Source organism: Pristis pectinata, chromosome 2 (genome assembly GCF_009764475.1).
Source record: "Pristis pectinata isolate sPriPec2 chromosome 2, sPriPec2.1.pri, whole genome shotgun sequence".
NCBI classification, from domain to species: Eukaryota; Metazoa; Chordata; class Chondrichthyes; order Rhinopristiformes; family Pristidae; genus Pristis; species Pristis pectinata.
The window spans coordinates 129,150,163-129,170,001 of record NC_067406.1 but is presented as its reverse complement, the minus strand read 5'-3'; the positions used below and the strand labels follow the sequence as shown (position 1 = coordinate 129,170,001).

Sequence of the window (19,839 nt, the reverse complement as noted above, 5' to 3'; positions counted from 1 at the left end):
AGAGTAATGCTAAAGAAATACCTTGTCTTAGACCTTCACTTTTTTCATGTTCTTTGTCACATCTCCCTTGTACCTATGGTTCAAAATTTCTTATCTGTGCCACTGGGCCTTGAACCATTGGCTAAGGAATAAGCTTCCTCTCAGTTACCCAATCATGACATTGGACACCTCTATATCTCCCCTCAGCCTTCTTTACTCCAAGGGCTGCCAACAGCATCCACCAGTAGCGTCAAGATCAAAAACTCTTCTCACTAAACAGAGCTATAAACGAATGAATCTTTAAGTAGAATACCTGTGTTCTACTGCCAATGGTGAGGTAAGCTGGTAGTGAAATGTTCCTCTCTTCCTCAGGCTCACCAGCCTTTAATACTGCAGTATAGTTTATTATGTAGTGTTCACCTGCTGATTAATAAGAAATGAAAAGTGTATTTTAACAAAAGATTAAAAAAATTTCACTTTTGAAATAATCTCTCTAACCCTGCCTTCCCACAATGGTCTTATCAGGTTCTTTCTCCAGAATTCACAATCCTCCCATAATCTCTCCCGCTGTATAAATTCCTCAGCCCAGGTTCAGCACCATCCTTTGATTTTGTTAACTCACACAATCTCACTATTGCTCTCACATCCATTACAGATCAGGGCATCCACATCCACCTTCCAACCCTACTTCCTGACAGGTACATTTTAGTGCTGCTGATGGAAAAGTCGACTCCCGCAGAAAGCCCAGCAAGACTCTCTTTCGAGTTTGGCACTTGATGATTGAGCATCTTTTTTTGTATCATGTTCACTTAGCAAGAGAGCAGGAGGTCCAGATTATATATTTTGCTCCTTGTGAGTATAAATATTAACTGTTATGATTGTTATTCCGATCTCTTTGCACCATATGTATAATTATTAATGTTATGTATATTAATTTGAATTAATTTGAAATTCAATAAAAAGATTGAAAAAGAAAAAGATGATTGAGCATTGAGCTTGTTAGTGGTTAGTGATCACTATCCATGGAAATATATCCTGACATGAATTCATGTCCGTACCTTGAAAAATATTCCAATTCACAAAGAAAAGGCTTGATAAATCCCAATTGTGGCCTCTTGATTATCATCAGTTTTATTCGATCCAACTGTGTCTTCAACTGCCAACCTCCAGAATTCCTTCCCTAAACATTGCTCTTTCTCTATCCTTTCTTTCTTCCTCTATGGCACTCCTAAAAATCTATCTCAATAACCAAGTTCCATTATTCCCTCATATTGCTTGTGTGTCTCAGTGGAAGGCTTTGGTTCATATCACACCTGCTGAGTGATTTGGAATGTTTTAGCACTTTAATGGCATTTCATAAATGTGAGCTGTTGTTGCAATATAATATACAATCACACAAGAGAATTCAAACTTCCAATTAAAGCACAGAACTGACTTGTTTATTAAGGAAGAGCTAAGTCACAGAGAACAATTTTTCCTTCAGATTTCCCTCCCTTCCTAATCCCATGAATTCATACCGAGATACATTTCCACAGATGCAGATCACAGTCATTTAACGTCTGACCCAAATGCTTATGATTCAGGTGTTAAACATGACAATGTGTCTTGTCGGGCTGCCTTTGGGATCAGACTTGCTACCAGCAACACTGATCTGTATCTTTCAAGAAGAAGGACAGGGAGTCCTGATTCCCACCCCCTCTCACGCACATCTCTTTAGGGAAGCCTACAGTTGCGATAAAATCATTTACTTTCTGAGGAAAGTAATTTCATATTTCTTTACAATATAAAAGTCTATTCATCCCATCGAGTCTATGCTGTCTCTCAGAGCAATTCCATTCCCCCACTTATTTCCCTGTAACCTATTCTATCACAGCCTGATTCATCCACCATCCACATAAACTAGGGGTAATTTGCAGCATCCAATTAACCCAACAAGCAGCATTTCTTCAAATGAATCTTAATGAACCTTACCGCAAATCAACAAACTTCAGGGTGAACGCAATCCACATATTCTATCATTGGTCCCTTCCAAAGCAAGCAATAAAGTAAACTGGTCATAGTATAGTGGATATTGTAAACAAGATTGCTTGAGGGAATCATCTCAGCCTCAGTACTTTTCAACAGGAATTCCATCACAAGAAAGTAGGGATATTCACTGATGATTGTGCAATGTTCAATTCTTTTCACAAATTCTCATCAATGTGAAACTGTCCATCCCCACGTGCAGCAAGACCTCAGCAACATTCAGGCATGAGTTGATATATGGCAGGAACAACAGCACCTCTTGCAATGACTATCTCTAACAAGAGAGGATCTTTCCACCTTTCATTTATGGTCATCACCGAGTTCTCACCAACAACATTCTGGAGGCTCACCATTGACCAGAAACTCAACTAGACCAACCATATAAATATCATGGTTACAAGAGCAGGTCAGAGGCTGGGTATCCTGCAGCACTTGACTCACCCCCTGACACCTCAAAGCCTTTTCGCTATCTACAAAGCACAAGTCAGGAATGTGCTGGAAGACTCTCCTCCCACAACAGAAAAGAAGCTCAATACCATCCCAGTCAGAACAGGCCCCTTGATTCCTACCCTGAAGTGTTCATTCCGTCCACCACTAGGGCTTCAGTGTGCTTTCTGCAAGGTATACTGTAGTTGTTTACCAAGGCTATGCCATCAACACATCCCAAACCTGCAACTTCTACCACCAAGGAGGACAAGGACAGCAAGCACATGGGAAGACCACCAACTGCAGGTTCCCCTAAAAGCTGACCATCCTGACTTGGAAACACATCATCGTTCCTTCATCGACACTGGATCTAAACCCTGGAACTCCCTACCCCACATCATTGTGGAAGTACCTTCATCAGAGCAGGAGGTTCTAGAGAGTGTTCACCACCACCTTCAAGAGCAATGCTGGATGGGTAGATCCAAAAAATTAATAATTACTAAAAAAAGAGCTGACTGTAGCAGTAGGAAAAGCTCCCAATGACACAAAAGAGATAATTACAGATACAGTTCAACAGTTTGCTTAGAAAACAGATCAGAATGTTCACTGTGCTTTAAGGCAATATTCACATTTACCAAAGGCCAGTTTATTTCAGTTTTCTTTTCACAGACTTGAGATTTAACTTACAATTGAACAAATGGAGTAACACAAAGGACAGCTGTACCTTGGAGAGATTCTTTGGTGTATGTCTGGAACCCCATTTCAGTTTCATTTCCAGTATTATCCAGAATGCTGAGAACATTAATAGAATCCTGGATAGTCAACTGAGAAACATTAAATGCAGACTGAACGTCCAAATTGTTTATCATCAGTTTTACAGTCAACGTTTTTCCATTCACCTGAGAAAGAGAACAGTTAGTATGATCAAGTTCAAGTTTATTAACAAGGGCATACATACCCAGGGTATAAATGCCATCAAAATTAACAGTGCAAATATGACAAGCATAAATAACATAGACTTATATTAACATACATTATACATTATTTACACAACAAACTAAACAAAAGTAAATAATAATGATATTGGTGCAAGTTGAGGAAAACACAGACGGAGGTAGTGTCAGGATTTTTCGGGTTGGTTCAAGAACCTGATGGCAGCAGGGAAGAAGCAGTTGTTGAACCTCAATCTTCCTTATAGTTAAGCTGCACAGTCAGCCACACAACCATTCGGTACCATGGTCTCAGAATTATTCCCTGCCTCAAAGCCACGTTCAAATGGGAGGTGGCGGTGGGGGTGGGAATGTGGGAGAAGACCTGCGGTGCAGTGGAAAAGGAAGGTCAGATGGGAACAGGTGGAGATTGGCACTCTGGGGTTACTGGAGGATGGGGCTGATGGCGTTCGAGACCTGGAGGTGAGGGGTAGGGAGTGTTATAGGATGTGAGCAGAGGTTAGGGTGGGATTTGAATGGTGTCCGATGGCAGAGAATTGGGGGAGAGGTCACAATCAGGTCAAGATGTGATAGTGCAACAAACAATCTGCTGGAGAAACCCAGCGGGTTGAGAAGCATCTGTGGGGGTAAAAGGAATTGACAATGCTTTGGGTCAAAACCCTGCGTGAGGACTGAGAGTGAAGAGGGGAGATGGCCAGTATGAAGAGGAGAGGGGGAGTGGTGAGACAGGGGCCAGAGGTAATTTGTGAAGATTGAGTCAGGTAGGGAAGGGGGGGGATTGTGGAGTTAGGAGACAAAGGCAGGTGGATGACAGATGGTGGCAGACAAAGTGGAGCGAGGTGGAGGGAGGGGATGGTGAAGGTGGAGAGAGCGAGGAGGGTGATGTAGTGATGGTGAGCCAGGACAGTGATTGGGTTGGGGAGGCAGAGCCCTAATTCGATAAGTCTGAATGACTCTACAATTGGTGGGAATACAAGGGTTGGAAGTAAGCATTGAAAAATATTACAGAGGACTTAATTGCCAAAGATCGTTTCTCACCACCCATAACCACTGACTGCATGAGATTGGTCCCACTTGACTAACATAGAAGCTGCTACATCTCTCTTACTAAATCCCGAGTCTGTTGACTAGCCTGTGCCCTTCTCAGGCCTTGGACGGCCAAATGAATTCTTTGCGTGGCATCACATTGCACACTGAGGGCCATTTGATGTCACCTTGCATATCCAGCAGCCTCCCCATGCACCAAATTTACTAACACTGTTCCACACAAGAAATTTGAATGGTCTTTAGGTTAAATTAATTTGCGCAGTGCACAGAAGAATTTCAAGGCCAATACTACTAACACCTTGACATCCCACCGACGTAAAGGAATTGGTCTCTGTTTAAACAAATGTTCTGACTTTCTCTTCCACTGCATTGGTGGGACCACCAGTGACCCGTTTGGGAAACTGTACAGAGCAGCCAGTTTTGGTGGTGGAGGTGGACAGAAATCCCATCCTCAATGCAATGGCCCAATGCCTGCTTCAGGTGCAGATCCCTGGATACCTTTCCTTTACTATCAAAACACATGGCCCCCTTCCATCAGACCTGTGTGTGCACCTGGTGCCTGTCATTCTGGATGCTTAAACATCACTGGACAGTTTTACAACCATCAATGAATATTTAACAATCTAAGTGGAACTGTATAAGAATGTCGAAGGGAACAGACAGAAAAATAAATTAGAATAATTTAGTTCCTTTAGTTCTGAAGGTGCACAGTTACAAAACAAATAACCTAAGCGCTATTTATTAAGGACCAACAATTCTTCTTCTTGTAAGTCACACAGTGGTTAAATTCCTACTGTATAATGTGTCCCTCATTTGGTGGTATATTGCACCATCTATTGATCAGATTATGCAGCGCAACTTAACCATCATGTTGAAGTCACCAATTACAGATCTCAGCTCACCCACTGGACCCCTTCAGTTCTGGATATTCAAAAATCTTACAAAATTTTCTTCCCAAATATGCAGCATGAAACAAAATACAATTATTTTAAAATATTAGACCATTACCTCTCAGATGAAATGGAAAACCAATTACACAGATTTGGTTCATATTTTTCCACAAACAAAAACTCAGATTAGTTATGTATAAGATGACTAATTTCTTATGCAAAACCCTGTCTGACCTGAAAGAAGAGCTGGGGTGTTCTTCCTTGTTAATGCTTCACCCTCAGCCTACATCAGCAACACAGAGTATTTGGGCATTGTAACTCACTGCAGTTTGTTGGATCCTACAATGTACAAACCAGCTGCCACATCGTCCTGCATTTTAATAGTGTTAACATGTAAAATTCAATGAAACTCCATTAATCCCGCACACTTAGGTAGTGCTAAACTGGTAGATTTTCCAGACTATCGGATGTTATTCCAATTAATATTCTGATACACTTTTAATTCACTTTTTCTTTTACATTCTATGTAGTGGTAATATACACTTTCCAGTGATTCCACAGGCTTAAAGGGAGCCTGCAATACAGAATCCCACCAGTTGCAAGGGAGCTTGGGAAACAGAACCAAAGAAGCATGAGAACAGGGTCCTGGTAAGTTTAAAGGCAGCATGGGAAGGGAGACCTCAGTAAGTTTCAAGGGAGCACAGGATGCAAGGACACAGTGAGTCTCAAGAGAGTGCAGGAACTGAGGCCCTGGTGAGTCTCAAGGTAGCACAGGAACTGAGGCACTGGTGAGTTAAAGGAACTGAGGGAACTGCGGCCCTGATGTGTTAAAAGGAACATAGGAATCAGCACCCGGGGAGCCAGATGCCAAGCCATTGGGATTTCTGAACAATTGGATAGCTGACTATCAGAGTTTTACCATAGCATTTAGTGAAGACATTTGGAAGTCAATACAGTAAAACACAAGCAACAAACAATCTGCTAGAGGAACTCAGCTGGTCGAGCAGCATCTGTAGGAGGGGAAGGAATTGACGGTGTTTCGGGTCAAAACCCTGCATCAGGACTCATTAATACACAATTTCTTTCTCTGCGCTAAGGGAGTAACCTTTTTTCCGTGCACTCCAACTGCACTCTTTGATCATTGGGCAATGTAATTTAAGAGGAGGATGGTCTGGTTTGACAGGCCCATCCTTCTTGTCATTTGCAGGTGTGTTGTTTCATGTTGCAGCTTTACTAATAACCACAGGCCTAGTCTAGTTAGGGAAGGGGCAAGCAGGGGCATGGGACCCCCCTCTCTTGGACTCACTCCAATCTCCATCCTTCACTGGATCACTTCAATGTGTTTGGTATCAGCTCCTCCAAAAGTTATGGCATTAAAATTCCTACGTATACCGCCGCACTGAATTGTGACCGGTCAATATAACAATTTACTTTGGTGGCACGTAAACACCCTTCATAAGCTCAAGACAACACAAAGCACTTACAGCAGTTAAGTACTTTATAGAAATGAAGTACTTTAGAGATCTGGCACAGAAGAAGAGTTGAGACCAGCATAGATCAGCCATGATCACCTTGACTGGCCAGACTTGATGGCCCGAGTGGTCTACTCCTGCTCCTATTTCCTTGTGCTCTTGCATTCAGTGCTAAGAAATCTGGAGAATGCTAACTCTAGAGTGTGGGGTGCTCCTGGGTTGCCTGGGATCCTCTGATATATTTCGCAACGGCTGGTTCTGAGTACACAGAGGCTGCCAGAACACAGCTGCCACTTGGAAATGAAAACTTGTCACTTCTAAAAGTTATATTTGAATTAAACTAATAATAAATCATCTTGCTCTGCCATAATAATGCTTTTCTTAAAGCTATCAATAGTCCAAGTCTTTTTTCTACTCTAATGTTTACATTTCATATGGTATTTTAAAGCCAGTAGACCGTTCACTCTAAGTTACAGCACAGTATCAAAGCTTCCATTCGCACATAGAAACTAATCCCTAAGTTTTCTACTGCTATTGTTACAGTTCACTAAAACTAAATTTATTAAGAGAGGTCATTAACACTGCAAACTCAATCCTTTCTTAACACTTCAAACTTAATCCCCACAATATCCTGCTCAAACAATCTTGTCTATGATAAGCAACCATGTAAAGATTAAGAAAATATATTTGGATTTCATAATTGAAAAATGACAGATTCCATGCTTTGAAGATGGCAATATATCTGAGTATGGTCAAAGAGCGAGCCAAAATATGAAACATTGTGAAAGATTGTTCATTTTATCTTTGAAACTATCTGAGACTATGGCAGCTCACAATCCTTCATACTTACCACCAGACAGTACACTGGAATTCAGATTTATTACCTTTGTGGTGGGACATATGCATATCCTTAAGGTTCATAGGGAAAACAGGGTGAGTGCGTTCATAATGTCTTATTTTACCCTTTTTTATTGAATGGCTGTTGGGTCCAATGGGGGTGGGCGGGAGGGGGGAAGGTTCAAGATGGTGGGGAAGGTTCAAGATGGTGGGGAGCGTGGTGTTGTGCTTCTGTTTCTCATGTGAGCAAAACTCCATAGAGCAAAATCCACCTCCAAGGCCCACAAGAGAAATCTTTGCCCATTGCCTTTGGGTTAACATTCCAACATGGATAGATCGCTCTCTCCACTGCACACCTACATCCCCCACCACCCAACAATTCTCAGTAATATCAAAAGTACATGGGAAAACAGGGGTAGGAGGAGGTCACTCGGCCCCTCAAGCCTGCCCTGCCATTCAATATGATCATGCCTGATCTACTCCAGGCCACATCTCCTCTTCTCTGCCAGTTCCCCATAGCTTTCAAATTCCTGATATTTCAAAAATGTATCTACTTTCCTCTTTAGAAAACCCCATGATCTAGCCTCCACAATCCTCTGGGTTAGAGAATGTCAGAGGTTCACCGCTCCGTGAGAGGAAGTTCCTACACACCTTACGTCATTTGGGAAATTAGGTGTTGTTGATAATGAAGCAGGTTATTGTAGATTACAGGGAGATGTTGATCACTTGGGGAAGTGGGCCGAGGACTGGCAAATGGATTTCAATACAGTTAAGTGTGAGGGTGATGCATTTTGGAAAGTCAAACTAGCGTAGGACTTACACTGTGAATGGTAGGGCACTAGGGAGTGTAATGGAACAGAGAGAGCTAGGAGTACAAGTGCGTAGTTTGTCGAAAGCAGTGTCACAGGTAAACAGGGTGGTGAAAAAGGCATTTAGCACACTGGCCTTCATCAGTCAGAGTAAAGAGTGTAGGAGTTGGGACACTATGCTGCAATTGAATAAGTCATTGGTGAGGCCACACTTGGAGTCCTGTGTACAGTTTTGGTCACCCTGTTATAGGAAAGACATTGTTAAACTGGAAAGAATGCAGAAAAGATTTATGAGGATTTTGCCAGGACCAGAGGGCCTGAGTTATAGGGAGAGGTTGGCCAGGCTAGGTCTTTATTCCTTGTAGCGTAGGAGAATGAGGGGCGACCTTACAGAAATGTTTAAAATTATGAGAGGCATAGATAAGGTGGATGGTAACAGTCTTTCCCCCAGGGTAGGGGAGTCCAAAACTAGGGGCCATAGATTTAGGGTGAGAGGGGAAAGATTTAAAAGGGACCTGAGGGGCAACATTTTCCACGCAGAAGGTGGTGAGTATATGGAATGAGCTGCCAGAGGAAGTGGTTGAGGCAGGTACAACAGTATCATTTAAGAAGCACTTGGATAGGTACATGGAAGGGCAGGGCTTAGAGGGATATGGGCCGAATGCAAGAAATTGGGACTAGCTGGGTGGGCACCGTGGTCGACATGGACTCGTTGGGCCAAATAGTCTGTATCCATGCTGTATTGTTCTATGACCTCGGTTTTAAATGATCACCCCTTAATCTTGTAACTCTGTCCCCTTGTTTGAGATTCTCCCACTAGTGGAAACTTCTCAACATCTACCCTGCTATGTCCTCTAAAGATGTTATGTTTCAGGAATATCACCCCTTATTTTTCTAAATTCCAAACAATAAAGATCTAATTTCTTTTGCTGCTAGAGATAGGACAACCCTCTCGTCCCAGGAATTAGCCTAGTGTGGTATTTCTTCCAGTACTAGTATATCCTTTTTTAATTAAGGAAACCAAAACTGTGCGTAATACTCCAGGTGTGGTTTCACCAGTACCCCCTAAAATTGTAACAATACTTCCCTGTTTCTGAACTCCAGCCCTCCTGCAATAAAGGCCAAGATGCCATTTTCCTTCCTAACCACTTGCTGCACCTGCCTGCTAACCTTTTGTGATTCATGGACAAGAACAACTAGGTTCCTCTGTACTTTTCTCATCTGCAATCTTTCTCCATTTATATAATAATCTGCCTTTAGATTCCTCCTAGTGAAGTGTATAACCTCACACTTTCTCACATTGAGTTCATTTGACAAGATAAGATTTCTTTATTAATCACATGTACATCAAAACACACAGTGAAATACATCTTTTGCGTAGTGTTCTGGGGGCAGCCCGCAAGTGTCGCCACGCTTCCAGCGCTAACATAGCATGCCCACAACTTCCTAACCCGTACGTCTTTGGAATGTGGGAGGAAACCAGGGCACCTGGAGGAAACCCACACAGACACGGGGAGAACGTACAAACTCCTTACAGACAGCAGCCAGAATTGAACCCAGGTCGCTGGCGCTGTGATAGCGTTACGCTAACTGCAACACTACCGTGCCCACTCACCCACTCACTCAGCCCCTCTATGTCCAATGGCAGAGTCCTAAATATCTTCAATGCAACGTGCCCTCCCACCTCTTTTCGTGTCATCAGTAAACTTGGATACCTTACACTCTACCTCCTTCTCCAGTTTATTAATATAAATGGTAAATAATTGAGAGTCAAGAACTAATCCTCAGGGCACTCCTTCCAGCCTTGAAAAGACCCATTTATTCCAACTCTGTCTTCTATTCAATATCTGCGCAAATGCTGGTTAACTCTCACTCCCACACACACCAACATAATGGAGTGGCAGGGACAAACCATGCACTTGCTATATTATTTGAATGAGTGATATTTGACTCAGACCTCAGCCAGCATACAGACCTATCATTCTACCAGCTCTACACATGTTTTGGGTGCAACTCAAATTGCTTGGGAATAATTTGTCACAATTCCAATATACTTGCATATGGACAGAAAGCACACTAGAGGGCAGTAGAAGCCAACAATTGTTCATACATTAAACAAGCAAAGCACCTTTTGCACTTTCAGCTGCAGTTTTGCATTCCAATACTAGCAGCATAACCATTAAATATTCTCCATCCTGTTTGCTTTTCTCTTTGAGTGACCTTAAAGCACAATTCCTCTATACAGTGTTCAGAGGTAACTTGTTTTACTCATCAAATCTGTCAAATGAGTTCATCAACCATGCATTTCCTTTGCTGTCGAATCCAATATTTCTCACATGCATGTAGTACAAAAGCAGTCTGATAAAACCTTAGTTGGAGGCACAAATTCCCCACCTGACTCTTAAGTTGCCTACTTTCTGTACATAACTGCAAATGTTGCAAATATGACATTTCAAATGCATGAACAGATTTTAAAATATTGCAGAGTTCTCTCCAGATTCCAGGGCAATGTGACCTTAGGCAGTGAAGACTGCTGAGCTATTTCACCATGAACGGTTTCGCTGCCTGTCCGAACATACACACTTGTGAAGCAGAAGGAGTCAATGAATCACTATCAGCAAATGGGAACTGGTCATAAATTTCCCTTTCCTACCAAATGTAATGGAGCACCCCAACAACTGTCTCAGCATGTGAGGACAAAAGAGATATTGAACAATTCCGGTGGTAAATCTTTAGCAGAACAGAATGTTCAGCTTGGGCAATGGAGAGCCTGTTGCATGTTTCCACAGGTTTTGTTTCTTTTCCAGATTTCCAATCTTCCATTCTAGCATCTGGCAGTTCACCAACATTTTGATCCCTGACTTATTTACATTTCCTGAGATGACTGCACCCTCACCTCCCTTTATGGGAGATCTTCCAACAAAGCATTAGTGGTTCTGCCAGGATTTGCCTGTTCCACTTGATGGGTGTCCCAGAGACTAGCACTGGCATGGGCTTATGACAGCAGCTCTGCTCCAGTAGACTCCCATGGAATCTGACAGGAGAGCTAACTTCTGCAGATTTCACCACTCACAGAGTGCACCAAAATTAATGCAAAGGAACAGCTCTGGAGAACAGAAGTGGACATTTTCATTTGATTTAATTCAGTTCCTTTAATTGTATTTGCATTGTTTTTAAGTATGTGAGAGTGCTTCTTACTGTTTTAATTTTTAGAAAAGAATGTAATTTTACATTTTTCTTTCTTTAATTTTTATTTAAAAAGTTCCTGGGTGCTTTTGAATATCTTTGGCATTCTTAAACTTCAACCTCAGTTTTGGAAGCTGGTGAGACTGGGGACAGGGTTTCACCAGCTGTCAAAGCCATTGGCAGAGCTGGTTGCTTGAGTTGGGAGAGGCACTGTACTGCACTGTGCAGGGACCTGCCCCCGAGTGGAAAAGTGCTCTGGTCACATACAGTTTGGAACAGCTGGGGCCAAGCACAATTGGCCAATGACCTCAGGCAATAGATAACCTTCCACAACGACATTACTTCACCTGGAATTTCAGTATTTTCCTCATCTAAATTAATTAATTCATAAAAAGTTCAACCATTAGAGACAGGATCCAGCAAATATAAATGCTGTTACCTCCATGAGCACCAGAAGGAATCACACTTGAAGAAACAGCTTACCTCTGCACATTTCTGAAAAGTCAGGTTGAAAGCCGAAGATCCTGGACTCCTCCCCGTGTTTTCGTTCTGTTGAAAATATAAGTTGTAACATCATATATGGTAGTAAAATAAATTCTCTGAGATAAAAATGAGAAAATGCTGGAAATACTCAGCATGTCATCCAGCATCTGTGGAGGGAAAAACAGAGTTAACAAAAGACATCAACCTGAAATATTAAAGAGAAACACTGACCCTGTTTCTCTCTCCACAGATGCTCCCTGACCTGCTGAGTATTTTGGGCATTTCCTGTTTTTTTTATTTCAGATCTTCGGTGTCTGCGGTAACTTGCTTTTACAGGTGACCCCTGTGTTATGGGGATTGTGGGGAATGGGGTTTGGGAGGAGAGGGATTGGGGGGGTGCATTTCTAGAAAACAAGCATTTCTAGAAAACAATCTGTATAGCAATTTTCCATAACGTGAACCCGTGTCATCATGCACACCTCAAGAAAAGCGAGTAGAAAAATGATTGAGTTTATTTATTTACCTTTTTCACGTTAATTCTGTGAGAGCTAATTTTATTACATATTTCAAATTGTTGGGGAGCAATTTTTGAATTCTGTGAGGGCAAGTTTCCATTACTCAAACAACTGTAACATGGGGGTTGCCTATACAATATAGCAAATCTCTAAATACCAATTTTCAAACAATGCACTCTGTCATCTGCAAGTCTGTTCGTGGGGCTCAGTCTGTTCTAATATGCTGGTTGATTCTGCAATCTGGTGCTCCCAATTGCAACAGTAAACACAAGCGGCACAAGTCACAGAATCACAGATTACTAACTTGGCCACATTCCCTGTCTATCACAGGCAGCACAGATCAACACATCAGGACTCATTTCCTGTAGTTCAAGCCACATTCTCTAAATAATGTGATAAGATCTTAGAACCCAGTGAATTTGTCATAACTGGAAAAAAAACTGCAAGAAAATGAAACAAAGATATTCTCAATTCTTAAGCAGTTTTATTCTTCTTATGTTACACAGCAATTTAATCCTATGTCATATTGTCCTTCATGTCAAATTACTGGTAACCAACATTCCAACAGACTTCACTTCTTCAGAATTTATTACGAAACCAAAGGTTGCTCCAGCACATTACCTGCTATCTCTGAAATATGTCAAAGACATCTTAGAATAGAATTTTAATTTTATAATCCAGACAGGTAATCAGCAAGGGGCATAAACCGATTGAATACTGACATCTAATGCACTCTATTAAATAGTATACAGCAAATTACATTTATAAAGCCACTTGTTAAATCACCTTTTAATGGTGAAGGAATTCTTTGGGCTGTTTCTCGATGAAATGTTACAATAAATTAGTGATTTATTCTGTAACATTTGGAAATTCTACAGAAAAAGTATTTACATTTTATAAATCTGCAATACCCTGATTAAAATACAATTTAACTAACTTGTTTTCTCACTTCCCAGTTCTCATGAAGAGTATTTGACCCGAAACACTCTCTCTCTTTCACTTTCTATTGATGCTTCTTGACCTGAATCAGTTCTTTCAACATTATAATTCAGCTGAATGTCAAGTTCTATTAACCATTTTTAATAGAATCACAAAGGTGGGATACTGCAACTGATAATACTTGCTCTTAACAATTACTGCACCACAAAACAGATTATCTGGACATTATCACGTTATCGACTTTTAGATAGACACATGAATGACAGAAAAATAGGGGGCTATGTGGAAGGGAAGGATAAAATGAGCAGGATAAAATGTTGGCACAACATTGTGGGCCGAAGATCCTGTACTGTGCTGTAGTGTTCTATGTTCTATGTTATTGCTTGTGGGGGGGTTACATCTACAGATTGGCTGCTACACTCCCTACGTCAGCACAAACCCTGCACTAAGTGATCGTGGAGTCCATGTACAATCCTCCCTCCCAACCAGCCTCACACCTTTGCTGCAATAAGTGAAGCAGAATGCAAGTCAGGCGCCCTGGTGAGGGAACCAGTCATAGCAACATGAAGGGCCCTGCCTCATCAATTCCCTGAACATTGGTGAATATTCGATCCATTGATATAACTTTGCTGCACTGACCTTCAATAGGGACTGAGGTAATTCCCTTTTCCTTGGGGACTCAACTGGCTTGCTCCATGTCAGAAGTGAGAAGAACACTGATTGGCTCCACATGCTGCCTGAGGCTGCTGAAGACAGAGGATGGTTGTGGTGCTCCTGTGATAAAATCCCTAACTCTGCAATGGAACAAATATATCAGTTGATGCAAAGTGCAGCGAAACGTTGCTCCAGCAGCAGATTTAGACTGCAGATTGATTAATGAGTAATTTAAAGTGCCAAAATACCATCAGATTGATATGCCAGAAGTTGCATTCCAAATAATGCTTCTGGTACAGTGGTAAAGTGACAATCTATATGCTGTGTTCAAATATGTCACGTAAGGCCAACAACTGCAAGCAGATTGGGTAAGAAACAGTATTTAACATTGATAATTTCCAAACAGGTTTCTCAAACCTGTGAAAACAAAGCACTTCCCCAACTAAAGATAAGATTTCTTTATTAGTCACACGTACATTGAAACACAGTGAAATGCATCTTTTGCGTAGAGTGTTCTGGGGGCAGCCAGCAAGTGTCGTCACACTTCCAGCACCAACATAGCATGCTCACGGCTCCTAACCCGTACCTCTTTGGAATATGGGAGGAAACCGGAGCACCCGGAGGAAACCCACAGAGACACGGGGAGAACGTACAAACTCCTTACAGACAGCGGCTGGAATTGAACTCAGGTCGCTGGTGCTGTAAAGCGTTACGCTAACCGCTACACTACCGTGCCTGCCCTACTACAGATGTGTTGCCAGAAGCACAGGCAGAAATTTGTAGGGACCTCTCAAGGAAGCCAAACAGCACTTGCAGTTGTGCTGTTTAAAAATGAATCTAGGCAGAACCTAGGAACTATGAAGCAGTTATCTGCTTGCAGATGGGGAGAACTCTCAATCAATAGCTAAAGGCTGTTGCTGGTGATTCCAAACAGAAGGTTGAATATGCCATGGAGTTCAACAGCAGCACCCGGTATCAGTGCGATCCCCGGCATTTTGGTGGAGAAATTGCCTCTCAGATCATGTGACCAGTCTAGCCTGCCACAAAATCAGAAACCCCATTAATTTCAAGTGGGATTATTGGGCTTTGGATGAGAAAACAAAGAAGAACATAAGTTACTTTTATTGATTATTTCTCATTGGTTTAATTTTTTAACTATTTATAAGCGTAGTAGTTCAACTTATATTTCAAAAACATTTATTTATTTTTATTCAATTTCATTAGTTTTCAATGTTTCTGAATGTCAGAGACATCTGAAAACTACTTAAAGTCTTCCACATCTCTTATAGTGAGCTGTTATTGGGTGTTGGGGCATTTGAGGGCAGGATCTCCTCTTCGTGCTGCTGGAACTTCCTGGACACTGGGATGCAAAGAGCCAGAGAGACTAACCCTCTGCATCTGGACCCTCTGCTGGGGGGGGGAATGGAGTGGGTGGCTATCCTGGGCTGTGGACACCAGGCTGACAAGAACTAGCTCAGTACGTTTGATCACCCCTGGATTCTCTCCAATAGGACTTGGCTTTCTTGCTGCTCATTTTTGACCTGCTGCTCTCTACCCACCCCCTCCCCTTGCCTTGTTCCATTCTATCATCTGATCTCTTCCTCCCATTCTCGGTCTGTTTGAAGATTAGCCATTGAAATTTTTCCAAGTCATTCCACTTTTCAGATACTACCAGACTGGCCATGCATTTTAATTTTTACATCCAATATTTCTACCATCTTTTCATCCGTCAATGGTCTTAAACCAATCTTAACACGGAAATAAGCACTAGAGAATACACCTTGCACTTCAATCTGGATACTTTCTGTTCAATCCATCCAAACCTTTAAGAATATTTTGACTAATGAAGTTCATTGTAAGTATTTTTTAGAGGCAGCAAATAAAATAATGTTCATGGTGTATAGACTGAAACTAGGTCATGGAGACAGAGATCCTTGGACTGGAATTTACATGATGCTTATACAAATTCCTTTCCTGTTTTGTTCCATCCAAGTTCAATGCAGTCGTGGCATCTAGTACTTAAATCAATAATGTCTATAATTCGATCTTTTATTTCCAAGCATTTCCGTCATAATTACAGAGCATGTAACACAGTACTAAGATTGCTTACTAAACTTTATTCTTCTCACGAGTACAAACTTTACACAATGAACTTCATGGATAGGTGCAGCATTAACACAAGTTACAGACTGTGAAATAATATTGAGATTAAGTGTGGTCTACGTGGTTACACTTCAACCCTATTAGTAACTGGATCAGGAAGTTGAAATGACAATATCTATCGGTGATGGATTTCTTCAAGAGATTTTTGTATTGAGAATTGACTGGTGTTCATTTTCCTTCTGGGTGGAACAATATTTTCCACATGATTACACAGGGACAATTCACATAATTAGCTATCATAAGCAGTATTAGTCAAGTATCTGTGATTGTTAGCTTATCCTTTTCAAATATGATGTTCCCACTCCCTCGTATCTCCAAATTTTTATTCAACAACTCCAGTTACATCGTGGTCTTCTTAAGAAAAACATATTCTCAGGGTGTCAGTTAACAAAAGCATGAAAGGATGTGCTAGAATTCAGATATACAGGGGCTCCTCAGGTTATGGAAGACCTGACTTACAGAAATTCAACTTTACACCCAAATTCTCCCATACATTTTTACAGCATTTTTCAAGACAGGAAAGTTAGTTACGGAAACGCAAACATCTCCAGGAGTTATGGAGCAAGTTAATTGAAAATACACCAAGTTTTCAAAAACAATGTTTACACGTTACCTTTCTGCAGTAATGAAACAGATACATTGTCTTTAAATATGTAGCTGCCATTCACAGCAGGGGGCCACTTAAGAGATTTGCTATGGAAGGCAAATCTCTTCTGTTGACATTTTGTAACATATTTATCAAACAACCTAACATCCATTGAAGCTTTAAGGCAATCAATTAGATATGGGACATTCTGATTCTGTACCATTCTAACTACACGGGGAACACAAGAAATAAATGTTCATGTTAATCAACCCTCACTGAAATTGTTCATTTCTGAATTATGGAAAAAAATTGGTTTACAAACAGTTGTCAGGAACAGAACTCTTATGTAACCTGGGGACTGCCTGCAACACAGATTCAAATTCCCATTTGGGGAGCATATGTCTATAAGAGATCCAACAACTGCAAATTGTATTTATATAGCCCCTTTAGTACAGAAAAACATTCCAAAGTGCTTCACAGGATAGAGTTTTCAAAAATAAACAGCTATATAGGTATCATAATAGAAGTGAATATCAGACGTTGTATTTTATATGTACAGAACTAGTTAGTTGAGAAACAGGAGATAGTGCAGCTGAATACAGGGCTGGAGAGATGGTGCAGGAGGGAGGGCTTAGGATTCCTGGAGCATTAGAGTTGACTCTGGAGACCAATGTTCTCAAAGGCAGATTTGTTAGTGCTGTTAGGGATGGTTTAAACTAGCTTGGCAGGAGATGAGATACTGAGCATTGATTCAGAAGGAAGAAATGTATAAAATGAACAGGTGAGAGAAAATAATAGAAAAAAAGGTTTCTGAATTAATGTAAGGAGAGGCATGAATAAGGTAGATAAGGTTGAGCACCAATAGACGCACATAATTTAGCTATTAAAATGTGTAGTTTAAAGAGGGGCAAGTTGTTTAACTTTGTGGTTACAGAGTTTCCAGGTGAAGTAGAGTGGGAAATAAGAAGAAAGGTGGTGTGTGGTACAGTTCTGACAAGGGATATGTTAGAAGGATCATCAAATGAGGCTATGTGGGTTGAACTAAAGAACAAAAATACTATTGGGAGTGTACTACAGACTTCCAAACAGGCTGAGGGAGATACAAGAGCAAATCAGTAAGCTAATTTCTGCTGCACAAGAGTACCAAGTCACCAAGAGTGGGACATTTCAATTACCCAAACATTAACTGGGATACAGAAAGTGTTAAATATGTGCATGACACAGAATTCCTAAACTGCATTCAGGAGAACTTTTTTATCCGGTACTTGGTACATGGCAACAATGGGGGGGTGGGGGGGGGGTGCCAATTCCAGATATTTGTTTTCAGGAATAAACTGCATAGGTGGAAGGAATATTGTGTGGATCATTTTGTTGTAATGATCCTAATTCAGTTACACTTAGCATTGCTATTAAAGAGGGACAAAAATAAAAAAAGAAACAAAGATTCTAAATTGGGGAAGGCCAGTTTTTCAAGACCAAGAAATGATCTAGCAAAAGTAGACTGGAAACAGCTCCTTGAAGTGAAATCAGTCCAGGAGCAATGGGAGGCACTTAAGAAGGAGTTTTATGTGGTTCACAGTAAACCTATTCCCTCAAAGAAAAAGGGTGCACAACCAAACCTGGAGGTCTTTGGATGACAAGCTGCATTGAAGGTAGGAAAAAGTAAGAAGGGGAAACATCTGTCAGACGCCAAAAGCTTAATATACCTGAAAGCCAAGGAGGACGTATAAGAATGTCATAGTTAAGGTGAATGAGGGCGAAATATTGGATGGGATAAACATAGGTAAAAAGGAACAGTTAAGGGCTTAAATCATTTTTGATAATGGGTAACTTGCCAGCTCCAGGCTGTTAAAAGTAGTAAGGAAGAAATTGCAGAGGCTCTGACCACCATTTCTTGATCCTTCCTGGCTACAGGAGTAGTGCCAGAGGATCTGGAGAGCTAGTAGGAATGGTGCTACATTTGTGTCAGGATGGTTTGCATCTTTGATGGGAACCTGATGACAGTGGTGTTCCTATTAGCCTGCTGTTATTCTTGGTGGTCTGATATCTGGGTTTAGGAGATGCTGTCAGAGTTGGTTATGCAACCGAATGCAGTGCATTTTGTTCTTGGTGTGCAGGTGGTGAAGAAACTGTGTGTTTAGGGTGGTGAACGGGCTACCAATCAAACGAGCTGCTTTGTCTTGCATGGTGTCAAGCTTTTTGAGGTTAGATTGGAGCTGCACTCATCTAGGCAGGTACAGAATTTTCCAAGACACTGCTGTCTTGCATCAGTTAGATGGTGGAAAAGCTTTAGGGTGTCAGGAGATGAGTGTTGTGAGAAATCCACATGGCTGTCATGTGACAGTAACGACAATTCCCCCGCTGACCGGAGGACAGCATTGCTCCTCTGATCGGAAGTGATACTACTGTCAATCAAGGTGCGGCTCCACCCACCCCTCCGGTGTGAGAGTACCTTTTGCCTCTGAACTTGCCTGACCACTCTGAACTTGCCTGACCACCACCCTTTGTCTCTGAACCTGCCTGACCATTGGCTGTGGCAGGAACCTTTGTCTTTGACTCCCACACCATTGGCTCATTTAAATCACAACAGTGAGGCTCCACCCAGCCTCCTAGCACCAGAAAAAGGGCTGCATCCCGTAGCCCTTCCTTCATTGACGATCCCAGGAGTACTGAGACAACGCTGCAGAGACCATTGGTAAGAGTGCATCACCACATGGTCAGGGAGCATTTCACTCAGACTCAGGGAGCGTTAAGGGCCAATGTTAGTGTGGGACAGGCATTGAAGTGTTATATCCTGAAGTTGTACATTGATATTGTGTGCTTGTTTGTGTGTGTGTGTGTGTGTGTGTGTGTGTGTGTGTATGTATTTTACCCCAGC

At 41.5% G+C, this 19,839-nt stretch overlaps 1 protein-coding gene across 3 annotated transcripts in view; it reads right to left on the bottom strand.

Annotated features, from left to right (window-relative positions):
- Nucleotides 1–19,839, bottom strand: part of LOC127586245 (limbin-like) — a 128,950-nt gene that overhangs the window by 107,587 nt on the left and 1,524 nt on the right. For 2 of the 3 annotated variants that reach the window (XM_052044051.1, XM_052044068.1), the window contains exons 3-6: nt 14,198–14,352; nt 12,105–12,170; nt 3,155–3,329; nt 293–402 (exon numbers count right to left, since the gene is read on the bottom strand). In XM_052044051.1, coding sequence (XP_051900011.1) covers nt 293–402; nt 3,155–3,329; nt 12,105–12,170; nt 14,198–14,352 — 506 coding nt within the window. The remainder of the gene's footprint in view (nt 1–292; nt 403–3,154; nt 3,330–12,104; nt 12,171–14,197; nt 14,353–19,839) is intronic. The other variant, XM_052044059.1, reaches the window with a different exon arrangement.